The 24,295-nt window shown below is 34.1% G+C and overlaps 2 protein-coding genes and 3 pseudogenes across 2 annotated transcripts; 1 reads left to right on the top strand and 4 right to left on the bottom strand.

Annotated features, from left to right (window-relative positions):
- Positions 1-41: 41 nt before the first annotated feature.
- Positions 42-1,136, bottom strand: LOC118036373 (ultraviolet-B receptor UVR8). The gene is made up of 4 exons (XM_035042040.2): positions 930-1,136; positions 701-853; positions 420-578; positions 42-247 (listed from the first exon to the last, which is right to left on the bottom strand). Exons 1-4 carry the CDS (start codon positions 1,129-1,131, stop codon positions 57-59), a joined length of 705 nt encoding a protein of 234 aa, XP_034897931.2. The 5' UTR covers positions 1,132-1,136; the 3' UTR covers positions 42-56.
- A 4,818-nt stretch (positions 1,137-5,954) lies between these two features.
- On the top strand, positions 5,955-10,928 carry LOC118036370 (sec14 cytosolic factor-like; annotated as a pseudogene).
- A 1,484-nt stretch (positions 10,929-12,412) lies between these two features.
- Positions 12,413-16,313, bottom strand: LOC140954640 (uncharacterized). The gene is made up of 3 exons (XM_073404975.1): positions 14,178-16,313; positions 13,612-13,698; positions 12,413-12,658 (listed from the first exon to the last, which is right to left on the bottom strand). Exons 1-3 carry the CDS (start codon positions 16,311-16,313, stop codon positions 12,413-12,415), a joined length of 2,469 nt encoding a protein of 822 aa, XP_073261076.1.
- A 1,577-nt stretch (positions 16,314-17,890) lies between these two features.
- On the bottom strand, positions 17,891-20,141 carry LOC118036371 (probable beta-1,4-xylosyltransferase IRX10L; annotated as a pseudogene).
- A 1,550-nt stretch (positions 20,142-21,691) lies between these two features.
- LOC118036374 (probable beta-1,4-xylosyltransferase IRX10L) lies at positions 21,692-23,629 on the bottom strand (annotated as a pseudogene).
- Between the last annotated feature and the right edge of the window lie 666 nt (positions 23,630-24,295).

Genomic DNA, 24,295 nt, shown 5'->3' with positions numbered 1-24,295 from the left:
GTCGTGCCGTACTTAAAATGAGAAACCTAATGCAAGGGCAAAGTTGACAAATGGGCCTAAATCAACAATTGTTTTGTAATTGGTTGTTTATCTATTGCAGCACTGTGATCTCCATTTGCACTGATGCTAACGATTTGGACATCTTCTAACCCACAAGTGACTTGAGGAAGATTAATTGATTTGATTTTATCTTTGGAGATACCCAGTTGACCACGCTTTCCAGAACCAAAACCATAAACTTGATTTCCTGGTACAATCCAGATTGCAATATCACAAATGAAATTAAGCTCCTTTTAAAAACAACGAACCTTAGTGATTTAAGCATATGTTAAAGCGATATTGACTTCGCAGCACAGATGCATCTCTGCATTATAACATTGTTACTAGCAATGAAGGAAGAGGTTTGCCACAGCAGTTACCATTAAGTAAGACCAGTGAATGGCGCATGCCACAAGCTATCTGATTAACAAAATTATTAGCGAAGTAGTCGACTTTAACAGGGGTACTCTGCGACCTGTAATCCCCTTGCCCAAGCTGGCCAAAGGAGCCATCCCCGCAAGTAAAAAGCAAGCCTGTGTCTGAGAATTGGTAAACACCAAAAAAACCTTAAAACAGAGTTTTCTACTGGAGAATGGATATTAATTTTTTTCCAGAACCTCAAAGATGGAAGAAACGATTATAATCATGAATGAGAAAGAACCTGAGACAAACCCAGAATGGCTCCATCCAGCTGAGACCTGAGTAATGACATAACTCTGCAAGGAGCTGACCGGCTTTGGGTGTAAGCTGTTGAGCATCTCTCCATGACCCAACTGACCAGTTGTGCCCCTGCCCCATGTGAACACTCTACCACCTACAAACAAGAATTTGATTAATTGTCATTTGATAACAAGAATTCAAAGGGAAAATGCAGAAGTCAACGAGGGTACCAGAGGTCAAGGCAATAACATGAGCACCGCCGCAAGCAAGAGTAGAAATGGATTCAGCAGAGGAGAGAAAGGGAAGGTGAAGGAGTTGAGGGAGATACTCATCTTCAAGCTTCCCTGTGCCTAGCTGTCCCTCCGTTCCTGCCCCCCAACTCCATATCTGTTGCTGTTTTGATTCTTCTTCATCCCGTTTAGCTTCTTCCATTATTTTACACAAGTAAATTAATAAAAATAAGAGTTATAAATATTTATTAATAACACTACAATATTCAATCAATATGACCTTGAGCATGGTAATTCTTCTACGATGAAAAGGAAAGGAAAACGTCTCAAATTAGACTCCTAATTATATGATGGGTTTCAATTGATTGCTCTAAGAATTTTTGTTTTCAATGTGATCCCCAAGTTTAAAAGGTTGTAAATTTTACCCTTTCATATCCAAAAGTGAGGAAAATATTTTAATGAAAATTATCATGTTTACTTCATATTAATGATATGGTTTCATTGCATAGAATGTTCATTCTTGATTAAAAGAGTCTGTTTGGTAACCTGGTGGCTTCCACGTTTCCTGCGATTTCAAGCAACCATCCGTTTGGTAATTAAAAAACGTGTGTTACTGTTCACTGGATCCCACATGCAGCTGCGTTTAAAACGCGAGAAAAGAAGAAGCAGCTCCTGCCTGCTTTTTGTGCGTCCAAACTTATGCTACTGTTGTGAACAGTGGATCATGTTCCACTGTTCACTAAACAATTTTTTGTTTTATTATTTATTACAGTGAAGGGCTGAAGGCATGCATCCACTTTTCAGTGAACAGTGGAGAATGCATCCACTGTTCGCAGAACACTTTTTTTTTTTCTTTCTTTTTTCTTTTCTATGTAGGTAATTAATTTCACTCGTATTGTTCACAGTGAACAACAATTTTTTTTTGTTTTTTTTAATTAGTTTAAGGTGAATTAAATTTACTCGTAATGTAATCTTAATTTTATTCTTGATAATATTTTACCTAATTTTGTAGTTCTTGTTGGATGAATTTTGTACATAATGAAATTGTAGATAGTTTTTTGTTAAAATAATTTTTTTATATATAAAGTGTCATTTATTTCATGATGTAATAGCAATAGTTAAATCCATAATATTTAAATTAAAAACCATCAATATTAATATATATTTTTTTAAAATTATTTTATAACCTCAATTTCAAAAGCATTCTTAACCAAACACATTAAAACTACTTTTTTTAAAACCTCAATTTCAACCACAGTTTTAACCAAACACCTATTTTTTCAAACCAACCTCAACTAAAAGTACTTTTTATAAAACAACTTTTTTTTAAACCACAACCACAACCGCTACCGCAATACCAAACACATTCTAAATCTATTAGAAAATGTGGGTGGAAGAGCTCAATTGTGAAGTTTTTAACCTTTGGAGATCCAATTTCTTGAAGATAAATTTAATTGAGATATGGCTCATAATTTTGATATTCATCATAGTCCCTATCAATAGTAATTGTAATAGTAATAATAATAAGAAACAGAAGAAGAAGAGAGTGTTGCTGGCAAGTAAATTAATTAATGACAATGTGGATAATTTAAATAAACAGTGTTTAAAAAAGAGTTTTAATAGCATTGTTCATGTCTTCATAACATCTTAATTTTAATAGATTGATAGGGTAATTAAGGAGGTTTTTTTATTATTTTAGAGCATGTGTGACCAACTTTACAAATCATTATTACATAAGATATGGTAGTCGGCTAGGATACGAAGCAAATAAGAGAAGGATGTAAGAATAAAAAAAATTTAAATTAGTTCGCTTTTGATTTCATGAAGGATAGAGATTGCTTTCTTTTTTGGAAAACTTTAGGGTACACTGGCTTGGGTACCAAGCAAAGAAGAGATGCTAAACAGTAAAAAGATGCAGTTTGCAAGATTAAATTGGCTATCCTTTTTCTTGATGGCAGAGTTTTCTTTCCTTTTTTCAGACACTTGAAAGAAGAAAAATTGAATATTATTGAGGTAAATAGTATCTTCTAGCTGAATTTCTGGCAGCATAATATATGGAAGAAAATTCTGGGATATATCTCCTTTAACTTAAAGCTTGCATTACCAGCTTTGGCAAACCATTGTTACATGTACAAGTAAGAATTTGGTGCCTGTCATGGGCACAAAGCAACGAAGAGATGCTAAATAGTAATAAAGAGATGCTGCAATAATGAATAAACTTTAAATTAATTGCTTCCCCCCCCCCCTTTTCTTTTCTTGATAGACAATAGGCATTGCACTAAACTTCCCAAAGGTTTGAACATGTGACTCGTGAACTTTATCAATTATCAATATGCAAACTATTAATCATTTCTATTGTGTAGTCATTGCAAATCATTTCTATATTTAATTATTTAAAATTAGAGACTCGTGAACTTCAATTTCATTTTCACCTCATATGCAGAGCTGGTAATATGACTAGTTTTATTATATTTGATTACTTTTTGTTGGAAGAAGTGCGAAAATTCGAGTGTAACAGTTTTATATATATAAAACAAATGCATGCATGGTGATACAAAATATGCAATGGATTTATAAATTTAATCATCAGATTACAAAATAAATTAGAGAAAATAAAAGGATTAGAGACACTCTTTAATCAATATAACACTACAATATTCAATCATTATGACTTTGAGCGTGGTAATTCTTCTACGATGAAAAGAAAAGGAAAAAGTCTCAAATTAGACTCCTAATTATATGGTGGGTTTCAATTGAATGCTCTAAGAAATTATTTTTCAATTTAATCCATGATTTTAAAAAGTTTTAAATATTATCCTTTCATCTCCAAAATTAGGAAAATATTTGAATGAAAAACATCATGTTTCCTTCACATTAACGTTATCGTTTTCATTGCATAGAATGTGGTTCTTGATGAAATCTATTAGAAAATGTGGATGGAAAAACTCATTTATGAAGTTTTTAACCTTTGAAGATCTAATTTCTTGAAGATAAATTTAACTGAGACACGGTTCATAATTTTGATATTTATTTAGCCTTGTCCCTATGAGTTGGCCTCCACAATTCCAAAATAATAATAATAATAATAATAATAATTATAATTAATGATGATGTGGATAAATTAAATAAACAGTGTTTAAAATCGAGTTTTGCTAGCATTGTTAACGTCTTCATAAATCTTAATTTTAAGAGATTAATCGGGTGATTAAAGAGGTTTATATTTTTTATTTTAGAGCATATGTAATCAACTTCGCAAATCATTATTACATAAGATATTGTCTTTTTTTATTGTTTTGAAAACTTTAGGGTGCACTAACTGCGATACTAAGTAAAGAAGAGATGCTAAATAGTAAAAAGATACACTTTTGCAAGATTGAATTGGCTATCCTTTTTTTTTTAATAGCAGAGTTTTTTTTCTTTGTTTGAACATTTGAAATAAGAAAAAGTGAATATGATTTGTTGTAACCCATTTTTGGGTCCCCATAAAAAATAATAAATACAAAAAAAAAAAAAAAACAAAACAAAACAAAGAAAGCTGAAAACAGTGCCGTTTTGAACGGCACTGTTCCCCTTCCTTCCCCACCGAGCATACAGCAGGAAAGAAAGAAAAAGAATGCATATTTAATGACGCCGGTCCCTCAAGCCCACTGACCGAGCCCACGACCGAAGACATTGGCCGACCACCTACCGCACCGCCGAAACCGAGGGAGGCACGCCTGGACAGCCGCGCCCGACCAGCCGCCGCATGAACCGTTCCTTGGCTCCACAATGAAAAAAAAAATGCTCACGGGCTCTATAAATAGAGGAGGAACAACAGAAGAAAGGGGCGGAGGGGGGGAAGAGAAGAGAAGGGAGAGACAGAGAGAAGAAAGCAGAAGAGAAGGGAGAGAGAGCGAAGAAGAAGAAGAAGCAGATAAGAGAGTAAAACAGAGGAGAGAGAGAGAGGAAAACAGCACCGCCGGCCACCGCGAACAGCCAGTTCCGTCGCCGCCACCCCTGCCACATCAGTTGCTGCCAACATCACCACTGCTCCAAGTAGCCTTTCCCGTCGTTTTTTGTTGGTTCAGCTTCATCTGCATGCAGAACGTTTACGTTCTGCAGCAGATGAAGATTAATTAGCGAGTTACTGTGCTGTGCACAGTAACTCGCTAATTAATTCACGGTTACTGTGCATGTGCACAGTAACCCGCAGATTAATTCTCTGGTTACTGTACACACATATATTTGGGCCTGATCCGGCCCATTTCAAAGAAAAAATAAAAAATATTTGTTTCAGCATTTTATAATTTTTCCGCGTAATTTTCATGTCATTTTGATTAATATTTGGTGGTATTTTTTTTATGTTGTTAAAAATACAAAAATCTAATTTTCAAATACCCGGTTTTCGTCAAAAAAAAACTTCCACAAAATACAAAAAAATTATAAAAAAGAGAAAAAAATGTTTTTGTGCATACGGCCAAGTGTCTCAAAGCTAAAATCATATTGTATTTTTTCATACACCAAAAAAAAATGTTTTAGCATGCATTTTGGCTTTAATAACCAGTTTATTAAAGTCAAGAGAATATTGGCCAATATTTCAAAAACAACAAAAATTTTATTTTGTTTGTCTCTTAGTATCCGGGGTATGACTTTACACGTAATGCATATTCCGAATATTTAATTCTTTTTTTTTTTATAATAGAACCTGGGGTATGACATTACATGTAATGCGTATTCCGAACAATAAAAAACCACAACACGACCTTTGATTTTATCAGACATTAAAACAATGCAGCTTACCTTAGGTAGGGCGTAGTTGGGGTGCTAATACCTTCCCTTTACGCAACCAGTCTCCGTACCCGATCTCTAAAGACCAGTTAAGGTTTCTAGTAACCAGAATACTAGGTGGCGACTCCCTGTCCATTTTTTAGCTTAGAGACAAAGAACTCCTTGTCTCACCATATTTTCCATGCCAAATAGACAACATACCACACCCTCATGAAGGGTTGGGGGTGGACGATCGCCGCACCGTCGTACATGTGCGACATGATTGAGGTAAGCTGTATCTTCTAGTTGAATTTCTTGCAGTGAGATGCTTGAATATGGAACTCCCGAAAGAAGTTTTCTTTTTTAAGAGTTTTCTTTCTTATTTTTTTCGAACACCTGGAAGAAGGAAAAGTGGAATATTATTGAGGCAAGGAGTACCTTCTGGCTGAATTTCTGGCAGTACGATGCCCGAACACTGAATTTCTAAATTTTTAAAATGTAAAAGAGTAATATAAAATTAGTTTTAAAATTTTATTTAATAGTTTAAATTATTAGATTAAAATATTTTTTAATATTTTTGATAATAATATCATTTTTCTTTTTAATAATTCACCAATTTTTATCATCCTACTCGTAGTAATACATGACTGTGCATGAAAATTATATATGGATAAAAAAAATTTCATGATTGTTGCTGCAGCAATAACATGGAATGCTGGACAAAGGTACAAAAACCAACAGTGCATTAGTTAACAGCTAGGCAGCCAATAAAAGAAGGGATTTCGCCTTCTTTTATAGTTCGGTAAGTACATTATCAAATCTCCACTTGAAAGATTAAAAAACTTTGTATTCGCAGATGAGGTTTTGGCCTAGTGGTAGTAGGGGTTTGTTTCCTTCCTCTGCATTAGGGTTCAAATTTCATTATGCACGGCTGTCACCCCCGCGGTGCCTTACATGCTCACTGGGTTTGCAGGATGTTCAGTGGGCCGTGGGATTAGTCGTGGTACACGCAAGCTGACACGGACACCAACATAAATAAAAAAAAACTTTGTATTCGAGTTGTGACCCGATATTAGTCATTTTCCAACTTCTGATCAATTATATTGTAAATGCCTACAGCTTCTGATATGTTGGCGTTGTAATATATTTTTAGATAGCAATTGTTTAGTTTAAAATTAACCATGACGCTTCTTTCCTTTCTCTCTTTGCTTTTTTTTTTTTTGGACAGGATTTCTTTTGGTAATTTGTTTTAGTTTCTTCAGAGAAATTTTGTGAGGTTTGAATTTTTTTGAAAGATTTTTCTTAAAAAGAGATTTATTGGACGTTAAGATTTGTTTTTAGCTTAAGAATTTATACTATGTTACAAAGCAAGAGTAATATTAGTGAAACCCCAAATCACTTGAAACAGAACACAGAACAGTTTCCATACTAAATTAGTTGAGATTTAAAACTTGGCACAGGATAATTATACGCTACAATGAAGTTGTCCATCAAGGGAAGGCCAAGCAAATTGGCTTCAAGAACACAGAATTATTCGATTAAAATATTTTTTAATATTTTTGATAATAATATTAATTTTCTTTTTAATAATTCACCAATTTTTATCATCCTACTCGTAGTAATACATGACTGTACATGAAAATTATATATGGATAAAAAACAAATTCATGATTATTGCTGCAGCAATAACATGGAATGCTGGACAAAGGTACAAAAACCAACAGTGCATTAGTTAACAGCTAGACAGCCAATAAAAGAAGGGATTTCGCCTTCTTTTATAGTTCGGCAAGTACATTATCAAATCTCCTCTTGAAAGATTAAAAAACTTTGTCTTCGCATTTGAGGTCTTGGTGAGGCTTCATTCCTTTCTCTACACCAGGATTTAAATTTTATTGTGCATTTTTGTCATTCTCGATGTGCTTTACATGCTTACTGGGTTTATAGGATGTTCAGTAGGCCGTGAAATTAGTCGTGGTACGCGCAAGTTGGCCCGAACATCCACGTAAATAAATAAAAAAAACTTTGTATTTGAGCTGTGACCCAATATTAGTCATTTTCCAACTTCTGATCAATTATATGGTAAATGCCTACAGCTTCTGATATGTTGGCGTGGTAATATATTTTTAGATAGCAATTGTTTAGTTTAAAATTAACCATAACGCTTATTTCTCTTTCTCTCTCTCCTTTTTTTTTTTGAACAGGATTTCTTTTGGTAATTTGTTTTAGTTTCTTCATAGGAATTTTGTGAGGTTTGAATTTTTTTTTAAAAGATTTTTCTTAAAAAGAGATTTATTGGACGTTAAGATTTGTTTTTAGCTTAAGAATTTATACTATGTTACAAAGCAAGAGTGATATTAGTGAATCCCCATATCACTTGAAACAGAATACAGAACAGTTTTCAGACTAAATTAGTTGAGGTTTAAAACTTGGCACAGGATAATTATATGCTATAATGAAGTTGTCCATCAAGGGAAGGCCAAGCAAATTGGCTTCAAGAACACAGAATATTTTTTAAGTTTTTTTTTTCAAGGTTTTTTTATTAAGTTTTATGTGCAGTGTGGTTTGATGGAAAGTCCATCTCATCACCAGATTTATTAAGTTTTATGCTAAATTCACATGTTTCTTTGTTTCACCTATAGGGGTGCATCAACCTATGCGCCACCACTTGCAATTTTAGAATTTTCTAGTGTGGTTCTTGAGTTTCTAGCAACTTTTGTAATCTATTTTCAACCTTAGGAGAGACTATTTTATAAATTTTAGATGTTTAATGTGTGTTTAAATTATTATTAAAATTTAAATTTTTAATGGTTTGTAAACATGTGTAATTTTTTGGTGTGTGGGTGGGTAATTAGTGAAGGAAGGGTGGGTGGATGTGTTTTTGCATGTTTTAAAAAAGATATTGTATGGGTTTTACAACAAATTTGTAAAATTCTAAATAATTTTGATTTATATTTCAAAAATATTAAAATTTATTTTTGAAAAGAAAAACACAATATTCACTTGTAATATAAAGATTAAAAAAACCTAAAATGATTAATATCCAAAATATTATTATGGATAATAATTTATAATTACTTACTTTAATATTCAAAATTTTATTGTAAATAATACAACCTAATTAATCATAATATAAAATATAAAGAGTTTTATCTGAAATATTATTTAAAATGATATAATATAAAGAAATCTTGCATCTTTTATTTCCATTTTAGCATCGTAATATTCTCAATATCTTACCATTATCTCTACCTTTCTCAAGTCCGAATACATCTTCCTTCGATAATCATGATTTGTCACTGACAAAGCCTGGCATTTATTTAGATTGGTTTTTAGATACACACGCCACATGTTCCATGCTTATCTTAATGAAATTTATTAATTAATTTTTTCTTTGCTTGTTTGGCCACGGGGCTTGTTATTATTGGAGTATTTTCCATTTTCTTTCTTTTGTTTATATCCTTGTAATGATTCTTTGCCCCATCAATTTCTCTTGCTAGGGCCACTGCCCAACGTGGCAAGCTAGGTATAACTGGGCTTTGTAATTATCTTCTACAAGCCCAGCTTGACCCAGAAGATCGACCATGGATCCATAATGCGGCCTAATTGAGCATCGACTTCTCATTAAATCAAAGTATTTTTGACCTTCTGTGACCGAGCGACAATGGCTACACGCTGTTAAAACTCCAAGAAAGGTTATAGAATCAGGCAAAACATTTTCTACCGCCATCTTCGTGAAGACTTGTTGTATCTCTAGCAAGCTCATGAACTGCTAAACCATTGAGCATCCAGTTCCAAATACAAACATTGCTGCGTTGGAAACTATCAAAAATCTCCTTCGTAGTCCGAATTTTACTGCACTTCGAATCAAAGTAATCGAATTTAATTATTTTGTTTTTCATTTAGCATGAAATTGCTATTTTATCCCGGTTGAGGGGTTGTTACAATATCGATTCAGATTTGATTATAAATGAATTATATTTTACAAAACATCGAAGGATGTAACTTTAATAGTGAGTTTATTTATACATTCGCTTTAATTTTATATACTTTCAAATTTATTTTTTAATATTTTAGGTAGTGTATTTGAATTAAGATTTTACTATTAACTTTAAAAATTCATATATATAAATTAATAATTAATATTAAAAAATATTTATATATTTATTTAATAGCCCAGGATAGAAAAAATTCCTGGCTCCGCCCTTGACCATCCTGTATATTTTTCAAGCAAAGCTTACTCAAATTAAGTTATTGTCTCACTTTTTTTGAGCTCTGCAGACATTCACCATTCTTGGTGGTGATAACAGTACTGGAAGCTGCAGTGTTTTGTGAACGTTGCTTTAATTTGTTCTTGTAATATTTATCGAACTCCCTGTTACTGCCATTATAACCTGTGACAGGTGGCGGTAACGTAGTATATATATAATATGTTTGATTTTTCTCAGAGTTGATCTCTTTATTCAATTGACAATGATCTTGGAATTTCTTATTTAAAATCGAGGTGCAGGAAGTAGATGACCTGACGATTAGAAGATTTTTGCGTGCTCGTGATTTAGATACAGGAAAGGCTTCTTCCATGCTCCTCAGGTACCTGAAATGGAGAAGGGAATTTGTTCCAAATGGTTCAGTTTCTCCGTTGGAGACGCCAAATGAAGTTGCACAGAACAAGATGTTTCTGCAAGGATCAGATAGCTAGAAAAGGACGACCTGTAACAGTTATCCTTGGAGCTAGGCATGTTCAAAGCAAAGGAGGTCTAGAAGAATTCAAGCGTATGTACAGTTACCATCCAAGCCTTTAATCATCTGGCAACTTGCAACAGATCCTATGATTTTTTTTTGTCTTAATTTATCTTTCAACTGAGACAGTTTCGTTATTGCTTGCGCGTATAGGTTTTGTAGTCTATGGTTTTGACAAAATATGTTCAAGGTGCAGCACCTTGGCTGTAACATATTTTGATATATATTCGACATTGACGACGTATCAGGATGCCACCAGCAGGACAAGAGAAATTTGTTGTCATTGGAGACCTTGAGGGTTGGGGATATGCAAACAGCGATATCCATGGATACCTTTGCAAGTTTATCCATTTTGCAGGTATTGAGCTCGACTACGCTCCATTTTTCTATAGCTGATTATAATGGTATTTTAATAGCCTGTCTGAAATTTCTCGAGTGCAGGAATATTACCCAGAAAGGCTTGCAAAGGTTTTCCTTGTGCATGCTCCCTACGTACATTCTTATGGCAGTTTTTAAAATATATTTAGGTGATTTCAATGTTTTAAAAAAAACAAAATAAAATTGAGTCACATATCATTAGGCAAATTTCTTAAACCTAACTTCGTCTTTTAAATTTGTAATCCGTGAAATTCTAGATCCAGAGTCAACCAAAAAACTCATTTTCCAATCAATTTAATGTTAAAAGATGAAATCGGAAAAATATATTTAAATCTAACAAATTTACCAAAGCAAAACAAAGGAACATATTTGACATAAAAAAATAAATGATGAAGGGTGAAAATAAAAAATAAATTTAATTAAGAAAAGAATTCAAAACAAAAACAAATAGTAGTAAATAAATAACCTAAGTTAGTCTTGCGTTACCCGCTTTTGCAAACCATAGTTACATGTACACGTAAGAATTTGGTACCTATCATGGTACAAAGCAACGAAGAGATGCTAAATAATAATAAAGAGATGCTGCAAGAAGAAAAGACTTTAAGCTAGTCGCTTTTTCCCCCTTCTCTTTTCTTTATAGACAATAGATCATTGCTTTATGGACACTCAAAGAAGGAATTCTGAATCTCAATATGATGTTTTAAGCACTAAACTTCCCAAAGGTTTGAACATGTGACTGCCATTTACTACTAATAAGTTTCTGCCTTGCACTAGTGGAATTTTGCATCTTCAAAACATAGAAAAAATTCTATGTGCTGTCTTCCTTTCGAGCTCAAGCTCAAGCTCAAGCTCTCGCTTTCTATCTGCTATCTTCGTTTTAAGTTCTATCAATTCCTTCAAAAAAAAAAATTTAAATACTTTTAAAATGTAAAAATAAACAAGGTTTAAATAAAAGAATGTGGGGGTGTAAAAACTTATGCAACACTAGATAAAGAAAATGTGCGTAAGGTATTTCTGAAAATAAAACAACACAACGTGAATGAATTTAGCGGAAGAGAAAGACTGGCAAAGTATAAAGCATGGAAAATTGACCAGTCTTAAATTTGTCCTTTCCTTTGAAAAAAAAGGGAGAACACCTCGTAGAATAATATTACAAAAAAAAAATACTAAAAAGATTCCAGTGATTCATTGTGCTTCTAGACACAATGTTTTTACTCTTTTACCTTTATTAAAAAAATGGTTATGCTTGTAATTGTAATCAGAGGTGCAATTATCTTTCCTAAGGGATGCATTAATCATTATAAAATTTATATTTTTTTTGCTATGGAGTCATAACTGATTTGCACTTGAAAGCAAGAAAAAATATGCTTCGGAAAAGAGGCTCTTTTGTCTTCTGCAAAACAAAAATAATGTGTTTACATTCATATCCTATAACATTGGTAGAGGGGCTTCTCAGTCTTTTTTTATTATTTTTTTAAACAGTAAAATTGCAACGTAACCCTATGATTTTGAAAAAAAAATGATAGTGAGGGTGTTTTTGTCTTTTTATCTTTTTGACATGGTTTTGTTGTATTTCTTAAGTGGAGTCAAGGGTGTTTGAGTATTTTAATATGCATAAATTATTATTTAAATTTAGAGGTGGTTGGTGTATGCTTCAGACGAGCTAGCAAGCAAGCACCGTTGACACTTTTTAGGAGGTGCATGTAACGCCCAAATTGCACCAAATCCCGCTTTTCAGGAATGTGTTCGATGCACCATATCATCCCCATCATGTTAGTGAGGCGTGTGTTGGTGGCTGTGACGCGGAGGAGCACCGCCGTGAGTTTTTCCCTCCCTCCCTCTCTTCTCTCTCCTCCTAGAAAACCATGCTAACCATTGCAAAAATAAAAAGAAGAAGAAAGTATGGCTATTTGTTTGTTAAGTTAAATTAGGTTCCCATTTTTTTTATTGCAATGTATTTGATCTTGAAATATTTATTGAGCAAATTTATTTTTTAATTTTATCCATTGACACTTTATTTTTATATAAGATTTGGTTATCATTCTTTTAATTGCAATGTATTTGGTCTTAAGATAATTTATTGAGTTAAATTTTTTTTATTTCATCCCTTTATACTTGATTTTTTGTATTGGATTTCGTATTCATTCTTTTAATTGAAATTGATATTCTTTTATTTTTTATTCTTTTGTGAATTTGATTTTTCTTTTTAATTATGACCTTCAATTCAATATTTGATGATATTTAAGGTTTGACCATCAATGTTTTGATTTCTAATTTTGATCATCCTTAGATCTATAATCTTAATGATATGTAAGGTTTGATCATTCAGAATCGTATAAATCTTTATCCAATAAAGATAAGTTTGGAAAACTAAAAATTAGATTCGATGGTAATTTATTGTCATCCGCAAGCACAGTGTCTCTAATGAACGTATTGAATAACATATATGATATACAAAAATATTATTTGGTGAATTTTATTTTTGTATCTATAGATTAATTAATGTTATGCTTATACTCCTATAGCTTAAACTTTTTCAATATTATGCTCTAGTTTTAAAATTACCAATGTCACCCTAATCGTTAAAAAGCTTGTTGTTTAAAATTGGTTTTAGAATTTTTCTTTTTTGGGAATGTTTTCAAGTGTTTTTATGACTTATAATAGCATATATGGGAATATGAGAGGAAGTAAAAGAGAAATATAAGGAAAATTGAAAGTTTTGATAGTTATTTAAAATTAAAAAGAAAAAAATGGAAACTATTTTAAAAAATGTAGGGTAAATTGGAAGGTTTTAAAGTACTGGGATGGAAGTGGAACATACCTTATCGACACTGAACCCGTCCATGTCTGCAATACCTTTCAAATATTTTTCTCTGGCATGGGCATATTCTTCCTCCTCCTCCTTTGTCTTTGTTGAAGATTGCGGTGAAACGTCATTCAATTTATTGACAGAAATTCAAGTAATCATCAGTTAAGAAGAGCAAATATATAATATTAATCATTTATTCCAAATTCTTCCTAGACACAAAGGCATCAATATTAAGAATGAATATTTGAGCTGTAATGAATATCATAAGAACACTTTGGTGTAATTACAGAATAACACATGGTATTTAGCAAGCATATAACAAGTAGAGTTTGGCCGAAAACATAGAATTAGTATAACCTCTTATTAACCATCATCCAACCGTTTTAAATTAAATGACATCCAATTAAATCACTTTATTAATAAAATAAAGAAAACAAAATGAAAACATTCAAATGGAATTTCCAAAATAATGAATTAAACAAACATATATAAATTGAAATAATCTGTTATTTTATTTTGACGTCTAAAAAAATGCAGTATCTATCTACGTACTTGAGAAGGATTTTTGGTATACTTACCCCTTTCAATTCAGAAAAAGAGTCTGATGCATTAAATTCGTACTGTTCGCTCAAGCCAAGATGTAGCATGAGAAAGGAGACATGAGTGAGTAACTCTCCACCTCTTCTCAGTTGTTGAGTATGTTCTTTCCATGGACAATGAGCTGCCGCATACGCAACCATTTCTATCCAAACTTCATTTATAATCTCCCATCGCTTCTCAGGTCCCAATAAAAGCAATTGCCTGGCGAGCTTTTCCCCACCACGTAACACTGACTTTTCTGTTTTCCAAAGACCTTGAAACACTAATTCACTGCTTTTGCGCGAGGTACGTTGATATTCCTCATCATCAGGACCACGATCTTTTAGACCCTCCAATTCTCGCAAGGTACGTTGATATTCCCCATCATCACGACTACGATCTTTTACACCCCACATTTCTTGCAAGATAGTACGTTGATATTCCTCATCATCACGACCACGATCTCGACCCCACAATTCTCGCAAGGTACGTTGATATTCCTTAGAACGAGGATATTTTAGACCCCGCAAGTCTTGCAAGGTTGCTAGATATCCCTCATCATCGAATCCTTTAGAGAGCATATTTGGTCTTATCACCAAAAGATACATCATGTATTCAGATAGGCATCTGCTTCTTTCATATTTTGTGGAGACGTTACTTCCATCTTTATTCAGATAAGCATCTGCTTCTTTCATATCATCACAATAACAAAACTCTGTTGCGAGATGCCAGACAAGAATGCTCCGACTGAATTCTACTTCAGTCGTGCACCACTTGTAGTCCCGTAACAGTCCCTCTCTTTCTAGCACACCATCTCCCCTCTGACCTATTATTTTACTTCTGAGATTCTTATCACAGAAATTAAAATCTTCCTTAATCTTCTGAGCTTTCACTCGAAGATGTTCGAAAATAAGACCTTGTAGGCCAACATTCAAATCTTTCCGATTCACATGCATCTGCCTCATCATTTCATCGATTCCCAGCAATCCCAAGCATTTAGGTGGCTCGCTTTCAATGGAAGAGCTTATCAGGTTATACTGTGATATGGATCTCGACCACCTCTCGCTTCTAGTTAACTTCCTTATCAGAGAATAAGTTACAATAGTCAGGCCGTTCCCTCCTTTATCAATCAACCAAATCATTGTCCAGTCAGACAAAACAAGGCATAAAAAAGCATAAAACTCGAGAAAAACAGCGGCCACAAACAATAAATACGTAATTGTAATGTCGGTCGTTGAGTAGGCATGCTTGTCAATCTTGACCTGGAAGGTAATAAACACAGTAACAGAGAGCAGAGAGCTGATACAACGAAGAATGATTCCGGCACGGGAGTAAATCAGAGGCGCTTTAGTATAAAGCATATCATATATTAATCCAAGCTCAACCTCTACCACCTTGAAGGCACCGTCTGCTGTATTTTTGGAAATCACCTCCCGGCTGCTTATTAGTTCACAAATGCCAGGGGCAAGATCCTGCATCATAAACTTGGATATGTAAGAAAAAACATAAGCTTGAAGAAGATAATTTTCCTGGAGGACTTGTGGAGGAGTTTCTGATATTCTCGAATGACGATATGAACGCCAAAAATCTAAGAGAGAAGATTTTTTCAAACTCTTGGAGCATGAAGACCAGAGCACCCAAGACCTCTCTGCATACTTTGCAATGCCAACAATGAACATTGGGATCGCTATGAATGTGAGGATGCCGCTACCCCGAGACCTGGAGAAGACATAAAAGGCCACTCCGACCTGGACTACAAGACCAAGTAAGTGCCTTAACCACAACTCGTTATCTTCAATCGAGTATGCAGTGATTGTGTCGGGGCCACCAAGGTGCAGGAGTAGAAAAGGTGCCCAAAATGCCTGGATGGAATTGTTTGCTTTCTCTAAAACGTCACCTGATAAATCTCCTTGGCTCCTGGCTAGATTACCCAGTGCAACAGTTGCCACCATGTCTGCTGATAGATATGCAGACCAAACGAGAATCCTGATCCAGCTTCTGGCATTGGTCTTTCGCCGAGGACCAAATACGATGAGGATGGTTTGTAGTAAGAGACTAAGCAAAACCATTCCTCGAATCTCCCAATTGTTCCATAAATTTAAGACTTCTTCAGGAAAATTTTTAAGCATTGTCATCTTTTCCTCAACAGTGGAAACTACTTCTCTCGATGAACCCTTGAAAAAAATGTTTTGTAAGATGGAAAAGAAAATGTGGATATCTTTGAAAAAATCTCTTAAAATGAATAGCGAAAAGACTCTTATGAGAAAAGAATTCTACTGTAGATTTTGGGTAAGGTATCATAAAATAGGAGTTGCTGCATATTGTTGTTCCAGCAAGCAAAGAAAAGGTATGGGATGCATTACAAATTAATAAATGGAAGTGAATTCTGGGATATATCTCCTTTAACTCAAAGCTTACATTACTAGCTTTTGCAAACCATAGTTACATGTACAAGTAAGAATTTGGTACCTGCCATGGGTACAAAGCAACGAAGAGATGCTCAATAGTAATAAAGAGATGCTGCAAGAATGAAGAGACTTTAAACTAGTCGCTTTCCCCCCTTTTTCCTTTCTCGATAGACAATAGGCATTGCTTTCTGGACACTCAAAGAAGGAATTCTGAATATCAATATGATGTTTGAGCACTAAACTTCCCAAAGGTTTGAACATGTGACTACCATTTACTACTAATAAGTTTCTGCCTTCCATTAGTGGAATTTTGCATCTTCAAAACACAGAAAAATTTAAGAAATTTGGATAGATAACCTATTCAACGATAGTCATCCTTAATGATATCGCTTTCATTGCATAGAATGTGCATTCTTGATGACATCTATTAGAAAATGTGGATGGAAGAACTCAATTGCTAAGTTTTTAATCTTTGGAAATCCAAGTTCTTCAAGATAAATTTAATTGAGATATGGCTCATAATTTTGATATTTATTTAGCCTTGTCCGTGCTAGTAGTAATAGTAATAATAACAATAAGAAGGACTTACTAGCAAGTAAATTAATTAATGAGAACTTGGATAATTTAAATAAACATTGTTTAAAAGAGAGTTCATGTCTTCATAAATCTTAATTTTAAGAGATTGATGGGTGATTAAGGAGGTTTTTTTTAATTATTTTAGAGCATGTCTGACCAACTTTGCAAATCATTATTACATAAGATATGGGGTAGTTGGCTAGGACAGAGATTGCCTTCTTTTTTGGGAAACTTTAGGTTCTTTTTCGGGTACCAAACAAAGAAGAGATGCTAAATAGTAAAAAGATGTAGCTTGCAAGATTGAATTGGTTATCCTTTTTCATGATGGCGGAGTTTTCTTTTATTTTTTGGACACTTTAAAGAAGGAAAACTGAATATCATTGAGGTAAGTAGTATCTTCTAGCTGAATTTCTTGCAATAAGATGCTTGAACATTGAACTCCCGAAAAGCTTGAAAATCATGTAAAATTATTCTCCAAACTTTATCTAATAACTTAAAATATTTAGGTAAGATGATTCTTTTATATTCTTAACAATAATATCGAATTCGTTTTTAATAATTCGGTAAGCACACTATCAAAGCTCCTCTTGAAAGACTAAAAAATTTCTCATTCGGGCTGTGACCCAATAATACAGCCATTTCCTAACTTCTGATCAATTCTATGGTACATGTATATAGCTTTTGGTAAAATTAATTTATTAAACCATAACGTCTATTTCTCTATATAGCTACCAAGGTTTCGGGTCACCAACTGAGCCTGTAGCCCAGTTTAAGATCTTCTCACCTGACTTCAGGTAAACACTTCTATCATGAGGCAATTTTCGAATAAGTCCATTCAAAACTTGATGGAAAGCATCTTTTTTTTTTAAAAAAGCATAATATTGCATTAGAAGACGCCAATAGATGACGGGAACATAGAGATTCTATTTACAAGACACCTAAACAGAACTATGCAATGAAATGAACAACATACCAAGAAACGAGAATAACAAAATGCAGCTACAATATACATATTTGAAGCCAAGAAATCAAAGAAGCAGCTAAAAGATGCAGATTTGGAGCCACACCAGGAATAGAAGCCAAACAGACTTCTACCGATATCCAGATTAGAAGTAAAACAAAATCTTTCCATCTTGCATCTTCTTATCCGAAACAAAATACCAACCATGTACTCTTCACAGAACAGCCTTTGACAACTTAACAATAAGAGAACCAAGACACTATCATAGAGAAAATCGTAGGAGGCAAAAGGAAGCCCATCAACAGAAGCCCCTAGACTTGCAACATCAGAATCTGGAACCAAGAAGTTTCAAAAAAGACAAAGATCTGACCAGCTGGAATTGCTTCTGTATAGCTTGAAGATTCCTCTCCTTTCTAGAAATAGAGTAATCTAGAAAACAATCCAGTTTCCTTTGCATCCGCAACCAGAATTTAAAGAAAAAAGAAAGGCCCAAATATCAAGCAGATTAGAGCCAAGCGACCCATTCAGAGTTTCTAAACACCTCCTGTTTTGCCATATGATCTGCCATATGATTACTCTCACGAAGAGAATGAGTGAATGTGAGTGAACCAAAACATGAAGCTACTCTCTAAATAGAGGAGAAAAGATTATGATGCAGCCAAGGTCTATTATGAGGATTATTCATCCAGCTAATGACATTGGTCGAGTCAGATTCAACAATAATGTGTTTATGATGCAGATGACAGTTAGAAGCTGATAATTCAATAGCTTTGACAACCGCTTTTAGTTCAGCTACATTAGAGTCTAAAATCCTAATTGGCGAGGAGAATATACCAAGAAGAATCCCATGATGATTTCGCAAGACTCCGCCTATACCTGAAGGGCCCGGCTTCCCAAGAGAGGAACCATCCACATTCCATTTAAAGCAGTTAGTCATAGGGGGAGACCACATAACAACTGCCCTATGATTTGAAGAATTAGTCCATCGAACCAGCCCTTCTGCTGACATTATTAATTCTGAAGTGGAATAAGAGAAATCAGGCTCTATAGCCTTTATCCAAAAGCAGAAACGAGTAATAATAAGGATAAACAAAATATCATAATTCGGGGTTGATGGAAAGCATCTCTTGCTTGAACAGGTTGTGGGAATAGCATTGCCTGCTTCATCGAAGGGTTTGCAAGCAGTCTATGCTTCCTCAATATCACTTCAGGTGGAATGGAAGTGAGCAAGGTGTCCAACTTTGGAACATCTTTCTCGTCTACAAATATCATATTTTCTTCTCATGGGATTGCATCAGCAAAGAGTAAAACAATGTCGTCAGCTATAATAATATAATAACGGGGATACAACCAAATATCACTGCTTCAACGGTTCAACCAATCTCGGACTCCATGGGGCCCAGCCAAGGGGGCACAAACAGAAAGCAACTTATTGCATGTCTTTGTAGTACGTTGTTAGGTGCTCTGTGGAAATGTCAAAAAGTGGATTGTCCTTGAAGTTCTCCCAGACTGCTGCTCGTGCACCATATGAAACAAATTGATCGGTGACCTCCACTTAAGCCTCTATCACATATAGGATCATTGCTAAAACATGAAATGTATTCTGTCTTCCAATTAGCTTGACAATTGAATGAAGAAGTCCAAATATTGTATTTGACTTCTTTTGTTCTAATTGAAAAATATGAAAGGTTCATGATTCTAGTTTCATAACCCATACCACAAAGGTTCCATTTCTGTTGATATTTTTTTTGAAAATATACTTAAGCCTCACATTCTATGGAAACAAGTTGAAGTAATTGAACATCTAATCACTTTCTTAAACATGTGAGAACTATGTGAGAATTACCTTGCATAGCACCTTCTGGGTCATTTCCTACATCATAAAATAATCCTCTGAAGTAAACAAACAACCAATTTGGTACTTGTCATGGGTACAAAGCAACGAAGAGATGCTAAATAGCAATAAAGAGTTTACAAACAATAGTTACATATACAAGTAAGAATTTGGTACTTGTCATGGGTACAAAGCAACGAAGAGATGCTAAATAGCAATAAAGAGTTGGTGCAAGAATGAAGAGACTTTAAATTAGTTGCTTTCCCCACCCCCACCCCCACCCCCTTTTCTTTATAGACAATAGGCATTGCTTTCTAGACACTTAAAGAATGAATTATGAATATCAATATGATGTTACAGCACTAAACTTCCCAAAGGTTAGAATATGTGACTACCATTTACTACTAGTAAGTTTATGCCTTGCACTAGTGGAATTTTGCATCTTCAAAACACAGAAAAATTTTAGAAATTTGGAAAGATAACCTATTCAACAATAGTCATCCTTAATGATATCGTTTTCTTTGCATAGAATGTGCATTCTTCATGAAATCTATTAGAAAATGTGGATGGAAGAACTCAATTGCTAAGTTTTTAACCTTTAGAGATCCAAGTTATCGAAGATAAATTTAATGGAGATATGACTCATAATTTTGATATTTATTTTATCTTTTTCATGTTAGTAGTAATAGTAATAGCAGTAATAATAATAAAAAAAAAAAAACAAGAGGATGAGGACTTGCTGGCAAGTAAATTAATTAATGACAACGTGGATAATTTAAATAAACAGTGTTTAAAAAAGAGTTTTACTAGCATTGTTCATGTTTTCATGACATTTTAATTTTAAAAGATTGATTGGGTGATTAAGGAGGTTTTCTATTATTTTAGAGCATGTCTGACCAAATTTGCAAATCATTATTACATAAGATATGGTAGTTGGCTAGGACAGAGATTGCCTTTTTTTTTAGGAAACTTTAGGTTCTCTTTTGGTACCAAATAAAGAAGAGATGCTAAATAGTAAAAAGATGGAGTTTGCAAGATTGAATCGGTTATTCTTTTTCATGATGGCAGAGTTTTCTTTTGTTTTTCGGACACTTTCTCTATGTTTTTTTTTTTTGACATGATTCCTTTGGGTAATTTGTTTTAGTTTCTTTAGAGGAATTTTGTGAGGTTTGGTTTTTTTTTTAAGGATTTTCTTTTAAAAAAAGATATTTTTTTAACGATAAGAGATTTCAAGTTTGAGTGTGAGATATTTTATTGAGGGATTTCTTTCTTGAGAGGACTTATAGAATATTACACCATTATTATTTTGGGTTAAATGGTATCAAGAAATGGGATCTAGTTCAAAAGAATTTGCCAATCGGTATCAACACACTCATTGGTCCGGTGGCCAACGAATCCCAGGAATGTTATCTACTATTTCAATCGCTAAGCATGACCACCTAGGAAAAAGGTCAGGGAGGTCTTAGCACATGCAGTTCAAAAGACAAACAATGCTCCAGTTCAAAGAACATGCCAGTTTTTAGCTCGTGGCTCTGATATATTGCTTTCAATGAATTTAAGCTGTGTTTCAAAGCTGGAGTGATATTAATGAATCCCCAAGTCACTTGAAACAGAACAGAGAACAGTTTCCAGACCAAATTAGCCAACGTTTAAGACTTGGTCACAACATGAGATAATTCTTTGCTACAATGAAGTCGTCCATTAAGGGGATTAAAACATATAACATTTCCCTGTTTGAAGTTTCTTCACCTATGGCAGATTAAAACTAATAGCCACTTCCTTAAACATGCCGAATAAATCTTTTAATCTGACACATTGAAAGCAAAATCATGATTTACACTTTTCTGTGAAATAGCCACCTTGATTAAACCAGCTTTGTTGGCAGGACTAAAGGGCAGGCTGCTAAGAATTTCTTCAAGAAGCATCAAGTTAACGCTGCTACCAAGGTTTCAGGTCATCGACTAGGCCTGCAGTCCAATTTAAGATCTTCTCACCTGACTTCCAGTAAACACTTCTATCATGAGGCAATTTTCGAGCAAGTCCATTCAAAACTAGATGGAAAGCATCTCCTGCTTGAGCAGGTTGTGGGAATAGCATTGCCTGCTTCATTAAAGGGTTTGCAAGCAGTCTCTGCTTCCTCAATATCACTTCAGATGGAATGGAAGTGAGTATGGTGTTCAAATTTGGAACATCTTTCTCGTCTACAAATACCCCAATTTCTTCCCATGGCATTGCATCAACAAAGGGTAAAACAATGTCGTCAGCTATAATAATATAATAACGGGGATACAACCAAATATCACTGCTTCAACCAATCTTGGACTCCATGGGGCCCATTCAAGGGGGCACAAACAGAAAACAGCTCGTTGCATGTCTTTGTAGTACGTTGTTGGGTGCTCTGTGGAAATGTCAAAATGTGGATTGTCTTTGAAGTTCTCCCAGACTGTTGCTCATGCACCTTTGTAAACTTATGAAACAAATTGATCGGTGATCTCCACTTAAGCCTCTATCACATATAGGATCATTGCTAAAACATGAAATCTATTCTCTCTTCCAATTAGCTTGACAATTGAATGAAAAAGTCCAAATATTGTATTTGACTTCTTTCATTCTAATTGAAAAATATGGAAGGGTCATAATTCTGGTTTCATAACGCATACCACAAAGTTTCCATTTCTGTTGATATTTTGTTGAAAATATACTTAAGCCTCACATTCTATGGAAACGTTTTGAAGTAATTGAACATCTAATCACTTTCTTAAACATGTGAGAACTATGTGAGAATTACCTTGCATAGCATTTTCTGGGCCATTTCCTACATCATAAGACAATCCTTTCAAGTAAACAAAAATTGACCGAGGTGTTTTTTCAGGAATTAGATGGGTTTGCATTTTCTGTGGTGGAGCTTATGGAGGAACTGTAATAGAGCCATCTTTTAAGCAAACATGATTTCTTTGTCCAAAAGTTTGCACCAAGGAGGCTCGTTGGAGCAAGGGAAGAATTCCTCTTTCATAAGCCTTCTCTTCCTACAAAAAGGAAAAAGATAGAGGAACATAAATTAAGAGTTGATGGAAATAAAAAGAAACTACTAGAATGCAACACTTTATTACTAATATATATCAATAATTAGATATACCAGAAGGATAAAAACCTCAAAAGCTCTTCAAGAAACCATATATTTAGGTCAATTGATTCAAAAATCAAAATGCATTGAGAAAACTTGTCAATGGAAGCTAAGGGAAACAGGAGAAGGTAAATAAAAAGAAAAAGGTTTACTCACTTGATAGTGGAAGCATGCACCAAAGTCGTGTGGCACAATAAAAAAGTGGTCTGCACCTTCAGTCCGATTCCAATAAGGCCAGTTTGAAGAAATAAGCTGTATAACACTTCTCATCATTCGTGGTGATTTGAAAGGCAAAGGAAGGCCATTTGGAGCCAAATCATAAGTTGTATATACAGGGTATAAAACCAATTAGCTTCCTTGGGATTGAGCGTTCCTACAATAGGAACCAATGCATAAAGATCTCAGCTGCGAACATGTGAGTGAGACATCTTGGGTCCTTTTGCAGAATCTTCTTATTGTATTTGCTTGGAAGTTCATAAACAAAAACTTTCAGCCTTCCAACAATATCATCTTCCAAAACATCTCCGGCACTACCTGCATGTTGTATAGCCCAGTCATACTTAAAGATCTCTCATTCATTGAGCTCCAAACTACTTTTGTAGTTTCTGAAATCTACACCTTATCAAATTCTGATTCAACAAATCCATTATTCATAAAAGAAAACCTAATGTTTCATTTAAATCAGCAAGAACAAAACCATTATTTTACCCTTTCCTTGCCCCCGCATTTACCAAATCACATCTGATATTGCCAATTGTTTTTATTATCTTTCACATTTTTTTCCACATGTCTCTATTCCATGTGTGTCTAATATACAATACTTGGACAGTTACAATGGCTTAAGCATTATTATTTTTAACTTTTCAATCTCTAACAGACAAATTGACTCTCCAATGTGATCTAGCTTTCCAGACTTGAGCAGTTCCTCTTCATAGTGCATGTAATAATATAAGAAAATCAAACAAATAGAAACAAAGAATTAGGAAAGTTCTTTCATCATATGTTATGGCCACCTATGTCATCATTAATAGAAACGTACCAAGTGCTAGACAAATTAGCGCCCATCTTCACGCCAAGTTGTTTCCCCAACATGGAAACCCAAGACATTAGAAACCTAAAAAAATTCAATCATGCTTTTCCTTGACCAAGTCTTTATTAGCATACGATCAATTGAAGTACAAGCTTAGACCATCTCAACCAGATATGTTCATCTA

This window comes from Populus alba, chromosome 15 (genome assembly GCF_005239225.2).
Source record: "Populus alba chromosome 15, ASM523922v2, whole genome shotgun sequence".
Lineage (NCBI taxonomy): Eukaryota > Viridiplantae > Streptophyta > Magnoliopsida > Malpighiales > Salicaceae > Populus > Populus alba.
Note: the sequence above shows the minus strand (reverse complement) of the source record. Positions and strands in the feature narration are given on the sequence as shown.

Excerpts from the sequence above, each read along its gene's own strand:
- LOC140954640 (XM_073404975.1), bottom strand. The coding sequence starts at position 16,313 with ATGACAATGCTTAAAAATTTTCCTGAAGAAGTCTTAAATTTATGGAAC. Across the intron at positions 13,699-14,177 it reads CTTTTTCTGAATTGAAAGGG|ACAAAGGAGGAGGAGGAAGA; the intron begins GTAAGTATACCA and ends TCTTCAACAAAG. Across the intron at positions 12,659-13,611 it reads ACGGGTTCAGTGTCGATAAG|CATGGTTTTCTAGGAGGAGA; the intron begins GTATGTTCCACT and ends TGCAATGGTTAG.
- LOC118036373 (XM_035042040.2), bottom strand. The coding sequence starts at position 1,131 with ATGGAAGAAGCTAAACGGGATGAAGAAGAATCAAAACAGCAACAGATA. Across the intron at positions 854-929 it reads TGTTATTGCCTTGACCTCTG|GTGGTAGAGTGTTCACATGG; the intron begins GTACCCTCGTTG and ends TCTTGTTTGTAG. Across the intron at positions 248-419 it reads TTCACTGGTCTTACTTAATG|GAAATCAAGTTTATGGTTTT; the intron begins GTAACTGCTGTG and ends GGATTGTACCAG.